This window comes from Nicotiana tabacum, chromosome 23 (assembly GCF_000715075.1).
Source record: "Nicotiana tabacum cultivar K326 chromosome 23, ASM71507v2, whole genome shotgun sequence".
Lineage (NCBI taxonomy): Eukaryota > Viridiplantae > Streptophyta > Magnoliopsida > Solanales > Solanaceae > Nicotiana > Nicotiana tabacum.
In genome coordinates this window covers 133085173-133093878 of record NC_134102.1, presented here as the reverse complement: position 1 = coordinate 133093878, position 8706 = coordinate 133085173, and the positions used below count along the sequence as shown (strand labels likewise).

The 8706-nt window shown below is 31.7% G+C and overlaps 1 protein-coding gene across 1 annotated transcript; it reads left to right on the top strand.

Moving 5' to 3' along the window:
• Positions 1 to 5448: 5448 nt before the first annotated feature.
• LOC107784783 (putative ripening-related protein 2) lies at positions 5449 to 6212 on the top strand. The gene has a single exon (XM_016605966.2). It carries the CDS (start codon positions 5511 to 5513, stop codon positions 6003 to 6005), a length of 495 nt encoding a protein of 164 aa, XP_016461452.1. The 5' UTR covers positions 5449 to 5510; the 3' UTR covers positions 6006 to 6212.
• Positions 6213 to 8706: the final 2494 nt, after the last annotated feature.

Sequence of the window (8706 nt, the reverse complement as noted above, 5' to 3'; positions counted from 1 at the left end):
TTTTTTGTGGTGAAAAGCTGATATAATTGCTCTGCTATTTATACGAAAATTTTGCCGCCCAATTATACTTGGCAGTAAATAGGGTGGTCATGTAAATCAAAACCATGGAACACTATGGGGTAAAAATACTAAGAAAATGAAGGGACAAGAACAATAACAATGTCACTAAATTCTACTAAGAAAATTTTGGTTTTATTAGAGAAAAGAAAATATACAAATAAAAAATGTTGCAACTCTACTGTTTGCTTTGTAGACGTGACATTTTGAAAATTAGGTTGTTTAAACATGTAGTGAAATATTTTAATATTTTTTCACTATGTTCATGTGCATTAGTTCTGAAAATACAATCTTGTTTGAAGTTTTTCTAAATAATTTTTTTAAAATCTTAACTATTTAGTCCTATTTGAAATTATGTTCTTTTTTTCTTTTTCATGTAGCATTATTTTCCTTGAATAACATCATAAAATTGACAAACTTTGACGCTAATTCCAATATTAAATAAATCCTCAAATAAATCCATGTTAATCCCCTATAATTTTTATTTGGAGATTAAGATTAGTTTCTTCCATCTCTTTTTCTTCTTCTTCTTTGGATATATGTTGTTTTTAAATGAAGTATGGGACATAGAATCTATCTTGGATGCTGTCGGGTTGATCCTCGAATATTCAGTAAAAAGTTTGCCCTACAGAATCCTCTGACTCCTAGGATTCAGATTCATTTTGACGCCCCTTCTTTTATTTTTGTCCAGTGGAATGTTGAACTTGAAGTAGTGATTTTGACAAGTGCTTTGAGCCTGGTTTGAGCAAAATTGAAAGAGAGAAAGAGTACGCGCTCTATTATGGGATTTGATAGAAGTTTCCTTTAGAGGGAAGGAAAAGGGTAAAAAGTTTCGGGTTCAAATCTTGAGAATGATGTCGTCATTGGTACCTAGCGCTTTATCCTTCCAAAGTTGGACTTCTCGGAGCAAAATGAATTAGTCGGGCATTAAAGCAGGTATCAAACATTGAATGGAAAACCCAAAAAAATAAAAATCACTCAGTATTATATCAAATAAATGAATGTAAAATAAGTTTTTCATACACACATTTATCACTTAACAGTATATGCATCTCTCATGCAAGTTGAGTTAATTAGCATTTACTCTGATGAACTAAGTAAGAAAAGGGGGAAATTAATGAAGAAAATGAGTGGATTAAGAAAGATAATTTAGTACTTAAGTAACACTCTTGATGAGTCCCAACTCATTTTGGTGAATATTCTTTGAACTTAAAACTTTTTTTCCAGAATTTATTATAAAACTGTTTTGATTTCTTTTTTCAATTGTACTTACCAAACCTAGTTAACTATAGTTCTTTAGAGGCCGTAAAACTCCTTTAGAAAGTAAGCAGAGATTCAGTAATGTAACCATGTGGTTGAACCAATTAGTCGAGTATTATGGCTGTGATTAAGCCTATGGAGAAATTCAAAATGATTTAGATATCACTTAAGCACACACGGTAAAAACTTATTTGCACCAGATGTTTACATCAAGCTATATTAACTTACTACTGTTAAGTGATTTAATGAGGTCAAAATATGCAATAATTAATTATGGTTTAGTAAAAAAAATATATAGGCAAATGCATGTCATGTATCTATTAATTTGGTGTAAACATATGGTACGAGTAAGTTTTTACCCGCATCTATGCTTTCCGACATTCTCAACCAACGAAGCAGTCGAGCTTGCCCAACGTTGCTGAAATAAGAGTCACAAGTTATGCATCTCGGTAAGTATTTTTTGTGCCCTTCCTTATCTTACCTACATTTTCCACATTATTTTTGACGAACAAATTCAGTACTTAATTTATAGGGATCTGCAGTTTCATCAACCTTTTTGAGATGTGCACATAACGTGCACATTTTAAAAAAAAAAAGTTGCACGAATTTTATAATATTTGAAAAAAAAATGCCCGAAATTAAAATTGCACGAATGATTACATTTTTTTTTAACTACTTACTTGATTCTTGAGTTTAGACTTTGTAAATTTATAAACACAAGCCATCATGATTAATTTAACAAAAACTATTAGAGGTAACAAGTACAACTCTCTTAAACTACAAGATGGCTATAATCATGACTACAATATGGACATGTCATGTTTATAGACATCCATTTAAATATACACTTACGGTGGAATATATGATTACAAGGAAGAACCCGTACATACTTAGTCTTTTCAAACTCACCTAAACAAATGTGACACATACCATCTTTGAAGTTTATGCCCTCTTGTACTAAATATTGTACACGAGGGAATAAACTAATGACTCGTCTAATATGTTTTAGAGCGGTATTGCGACTAATTCAATACTAAGCCACTTAAAAAGTAAAAAGATAACAATAGCAATAAAGATAATAATAAAAATTACGAGGACTGCCTCCCTGGGAAATAAGCTTGAATTTGCTCCAATAACATTAAACCATTTTTCTCTTTTTGCGTTGACACGACCAATGTAAGAAAATACTGCTAAATCTGTCTCTGACAAAGGCAAGCAAAAGAAAATAAATATATTAAAATAAAATTGAATTAGTTACCAGTAAGAAGATATACAACAAAACAACATGACTCATTCTAGTTATAAGCTTGGGTTTGGTGACTAAGAATGTAAAAATCTCTTTTATAATTCTCTGAGTATCTCTTGGGAATCATGGCTCACGAAACTACTTTTGGTTTTTCTAAGTTTATTGATAACATTAAAGATAATTTGCAGCATTTTTCTTTATTGACCATGTCACTCAAAAAGAGCTATATATTCGTAATGATTCATCGCAGAGATTCAGATTTTTGTAGCAACAGAGATCTGGTTAGCTAGCATTCTAATATTTTTACTTTTTAAGGTGGTACGAAAGGGTGCCGCTAAAAGATCTCAAACCATTAGCCAAAGAACAATTGGCTTATTTCCTCATTTGCTGTACTTCGTAGTAGACGAAATCAGATAATGTGTGTCTTATTTGTCTTACTTTGAACAAATCGAGTATGTAGGTAGGCTTCTGTGTATCATCACCATGACTGCATATAGCTAGAGACATGCATAACATGTCTGACTTGTTGTCGCGATCGATACAACCATACTGTGGCTCAGCAATTTATTTTTTGTTAATTTAGTTTTGTTGTATCTGCGATGGCATAGCTACATACATTCATTGAAGGGTGGCCAATCGAACGCCCTTCATCGAAATATTATACTATGTATATAAAAACTTATATTGTGTATATAGGTTAAACATTATTTTTTATATGTGTAAATTAAATTTTGAACACCCTTTGCGAATGTTCTACTAAATGACTATGGTTTATAAAGTTGCAAAGTTGAAAATTAAAAATTGTAGTAGAATTTTCTATTATATAGAAAGTAAATTCGTTGAGAAATACTTGTGTGTGTATATACTTCTGCTGTTCTGCATTGGAACTTTCCTGGTTTAGATTAACAATTCATTTAGAAATCTTGAATTTCTCTTCTTTTTCACGTGCGATGAGTTGGTGCTAATCGATTCTACATTGAAAGAAGAAACAGATATTCATCGATCAAATCAGATTTACTCCATATTTGATGTAGATCTTTTGATAACAGATTAATTGGGCGAGCCTTTCGCTCTTCCGCTGAAATAGTTTGAAAAATAATCCTTTCTTTCTTAAAGAAAAATAATTTTAGGATAGCTAGCCTTGTACGTAGGAGACATCGGATATATCTAATTAGCTAGCTTTCAAAGACAGGGGAGTAAAAATAATTTTAAGATATTATCCTTTCTTTTAAAATAATTTTAAAATAATCTTCCGCTCTTCCAAGTAATTCTTTCTTTCTTAAAGAAAAATAATTTTAAGATAGCTAGCCTTGTACGTAGGAGACATCGGATGTATCTAATTAGCTAGCTTTCAAAGACAAGGGAGTAAAAATATATTTTCATTTTAAAAAAAAGTTACTTGATGTTAAAATTAACAAACTAAAATTCCAAAATGTCACATCTACAAAACAAACAATACAGTTGCAACATATTTTATTTGTATGATTAGTTTATCTAATAAATGCAAAACTATTTCCTAGTTGTAGAAGTTCGACATTGTTAATTTTCTTGTGCGTTAATTTCTTGGTATTTTACTCCATTATGTTCCATGGTTTGGATTTACATGACCAACACTATAGTAAAAAGAGATTTTTACCTATATGTGCTACGTTAGAAACTTATTTACCTTCACTGTTTAGGTTTTAACTTAATTACAAATTGATATACAATTTATCAATTATATACATTTTATTGATGACAAGAGTGGGTTGCTCCAGTGGTAAGCACCCTCCACTTCCAACCAAGAGGTTGTGAGTTCGAGTCACCCCAAGAGCAAGGTGGAGAGTTCTTGGAGGGAGGGAGCCGAGGATCTATCGGAAACAGCCTCTCTACCCCAGAGGGCAGGGCTAAGGACTGCGTACACACTATCCTCCCCAGACCCCACTAGTGGGATTATATTGTGTTGCTGTTGCTGTATATATTTTATTGATAAGTTAATATCCCTCAGTTATAGGGCTTTAATTGGCAACCAATCCTAATCCTTCAGGTATCTACCCACCCCCATTGTACACCCAAAATATATAGAACAACAAGTTTCGATCTTAAAAAGTCATGAATGAAGAGAAGACATGAAAATCCTACAATCAGTAACAAAAAATAACTAAGAACATAGCTGGCACAACTTTATTACTCTCCCATCGATAAAAATGGTCCAAAGTTTTGCATTATATTGATTAATGAAGAGATTAAACCATTGGCACATGCATTGGGCGTGGCACAAATATTGATTAAACTCAGTATAAAGATTTTTATGCATTGATTAAACTAAGCATAAAGATTTGAATTTAAACTCCATTGACAACCATTAAGAAACTTCAAAACTTTTAATTCAAAAATTGGGTTCGATTTAATCATTATTTGTTTGGATTGGGTATTGTTGCAAGTGATGAGAATACTATTTGGAGTTTATATCTCAATTTTGAGAGAATTTGATGAAGATTCGAGGTGGTCTTGGTTGGAATTTCATATCGAACCACGAAAAAAGAAGACATAAATAAATTGTATATATCTTGTATGTCGAGTGTAGAAACAGTATAAAAAATATCTACAACTTACATAATTGTATACAAGTTGTATATAAACTATATGTAAATTGTAGTTTTTAACCGGATTCTGTGTAAAAAATATGTATTTAAGTTGTACATAAATTGTAGACTGTGACCGAATTTGTATATATTTTGTAAAAAACTTTAGTTACTTTATGTAAATATGAAAACTTAGACAAAACCAGGTAAATAAGTTTAAAATCTCGTATATATACAAAAAAAAAAAAAAAAAAAAAGGTCCCTAGTAAAAATCATGTTCGTTGGGCCGGCAATCGTTCTATAAATAGCAAAGCAATTATATCATCTCCTCACCACACAAAAAAGGATAAACACCAAATTAACAAAATTCTCAAACACCTTATATGAAACTAATTAGTGCAACAATGAGCAAGGGGATTAATTACCTAAGTCTAGCTCATTTTGTTGCTTTCTTGATCCTTATTTCCATGGCTTGTAGTAACACATTAGTTGTTGAAGCTCAAAGGCACAGGGCGCCAGATGCAAAAGAAGGGAAATTTTCACTTGCAGTTTCTGGTCGTACAAAGGCTATTTTAACTATCAATGACTTTCGAAAAGGTGGTGAAGGAGGGGGTCCTTCAGAATGTAGTGGCAAATATTACGATAATTCTATTCCAATTGTGGCTTTATCAACTGGATGGTACAATAAAGGGAGACGATGTTTTGAAAAGATAACAATTTATGCAAATGGGAAGAGTACAAAAGCAATGGTTGTTGACGAATGTGACACAAGTAGAGGATGTAGAAATAATATTGTGGATGCTTCTGAAGCTGTGTGGAAAGCTTTGGGTGTTCCTAAAAAAGACTGGGGTTGGCTTGAAATCTTCTGGTCTGATTAATCAATTTAATCTTTTGTATGGTTATATTTGCAAAGATAATAAAGTCTTCCTCCTTAGCTTTCATTTCAATAATAAACTGTTTGCAAGGCTTACTTTGCCTTAATCTTGTTACGCTATCGCAATAAAAAGGATTTGGCTTATGTCCACTGCAGTGTAAAGAGTTTTTACATTATCAGTATGTCCAATAATAACACTTTTTTCTTGCTACTCTTATGGATGTGTATGAAGCTGTTTGAACTAAATTTAAACATTAGTAATTATCCATTTATACTTGGTTTCTTAATTTGAGCCCATATCCGATTTTTCTTTTTCATGATTTTCCAAATGTATAAATGCAAATTCGTCCCAGAATCGCTTCTATGACACAAACACTTATAGGAGCTCTTGTGTCAATCACTTTCATTTCTCTCGTTAGACCATCTGACCAGCAGATAAAAGTTGCAGTGTTTGTAAGAGAACAATAATAACTAGAGTAATTCATAAGGTTGACTGATGAAAACTCAATAATATTGGTCCGAGACAAACAAAAAAAAAGATACAATATCACTTGTTTCTATTCACTTGTACATGTTATTTTGACTTAGAAGACGCCTCTATGCTCTTACAGTCAACAACTCAACATAGTGGTTACCAATTACTTAAGTGGACTCCTTCAAATATCTGTTGACGCAATTTGTTTTGCAGTTTCTTTTAATTTCGTTGTTAATCTGACCCACCTTGCCGGTAATAATTGCAGGATCGAAGCTTTTAACTTTTTATATTTTATTTCTCACTCGATATCGATATTTGCCTCTGCCTGACTAATCCAGATTGACGCCGGAAAGTCACACCAGCCAAAATCTGTAGCTTTATTTTAGAAACTCAAATAAAAGTACAAATTTTTGGATTTAGAACACTTGTTCGAAAGAAGAAAAAAAGACGTGATTTGTGACACTATATGTCAGTTAGAAAGAGTTTTCAAAACAAAAAGTTTATTTGAATAAGCAGTGAATCGGTTAGAAGGAATCAAGTAAAAACTTATCTGCATCGAGTATTTATACCAAATAAATATTTGTATAGAATATATCAATAAATGCATGACATATGTTCGCACATACACTTAATCATGATAATAATTAAGTTAACAATGTAAACACCGTAAATTTTCTCTAAGTCAATTGCTAATGCATGCTGTTCAAATCTATATATTTTCTCATTTTCTGCAAACATATCGTTTATAAAATTCTATAATTTTCCAAAAAGGTACGTTTCCCTCTTGAAAAGGAGGATTGATTAACATATTTCGTTATTACCGGTGACCTGTGTTGCTGTCGATTCAGACGATATGATTTGTGTACAATTTTAGTGCACTCGCAACCTTTAATTCGTGGATTCATCACTTGTGTTGATCGTTTCTACATTGGAAAAATAATCGAATATTTAGTAATATAATCATGATTTGCTCTATAATTTGATTTGAGAATCGATCGGTTAATCAGGTAACCATTTAATTTTGCTCTTCAATAGACTGATACACATATCGACTGCTCTTACAAAAAAGTTGACTTTTATGTCTAAAATACTTCGGTGGTAACTTCAAATAATCCTTTCTTTTTAGACAAAGAGAACTTTAAGACAGCCTTGCATTTAGTGGCGTTCACAGAATTTTTGGTAAGCGATGTCAACATTTGAAAAATAAACAAGTGAATAAATCACTATAATAACAAGCGATATCATTTTTTTTTATATTTATACCTAATATTTTTTGTTTTGTATACTACATATACATATTCGACGAAAAGGTATCACATAACACCGCTTGCCGCAAAATGTAACTGTGGCTGCTCGCATGAGACATAAATAAAACATTAAACGTAATTAGCCATCAAAGATATAAGGGTAAAAATCGTACTTTCCTTTTTTTAGAGCAAAAAGAAATTACTACATGTAAAAATTAACCACCTAAAATTTCAAAGATGTCACATCTACAAAACAAACAGTACAGTCGCAACATATTTTATTTGTACCTATCAAGCCAAAATTTCATAGTCGCAGACATTGTTATTTTTCTTGTACCGTTACTTAGTATTTTTACCCCATTGTGTTCCACGGTTTGGATTTACATGACCACCACTATAATAAAAATCATGTTGTTGGGACTTGGGCCGGCAAATCGTTCTATAAATAGCAAAGCTATTATATCAGCTCTTCACCACAAAGAAAAAACACTAAGTTAAACAATATTTTCAAACATTTAGGATGAAACTAAGTGCAACAATGAACATGGGAACTTACTTTACCCTACTTCATTTTGTTGCTTTCTTGATCCTTATTGAAGTTTTCTGGTCTGATTAATGAATTTGATATCAATGGTTTTCTTGGTATGGCTTTTATTTTAATAAGTATCTGAAATACTCTGATAGCAAGGCTCATATAGTTGCCTTAATCTGCTATCACAATAATAAGGACGGTTAACCCGTCGTTATCTTTTATGTGACTTAATATGTAAATGTTCTTTTACACTGCCGTAAAGAAGTTAAACTCGAATAATAGTACTTGTTCCTATTGTTGCTTCTCTGTCAAAAGAACATGGATTTGTATGCAGCTGTTTGAACTAAATTTTACATTAGTAACTATCTGTTTTTACTGGTTTCTTTGATCTAATATAATACCGAGGCCAAATATTCTTACTTCTTCTCAACATTAGATAAAGGCTAAATTT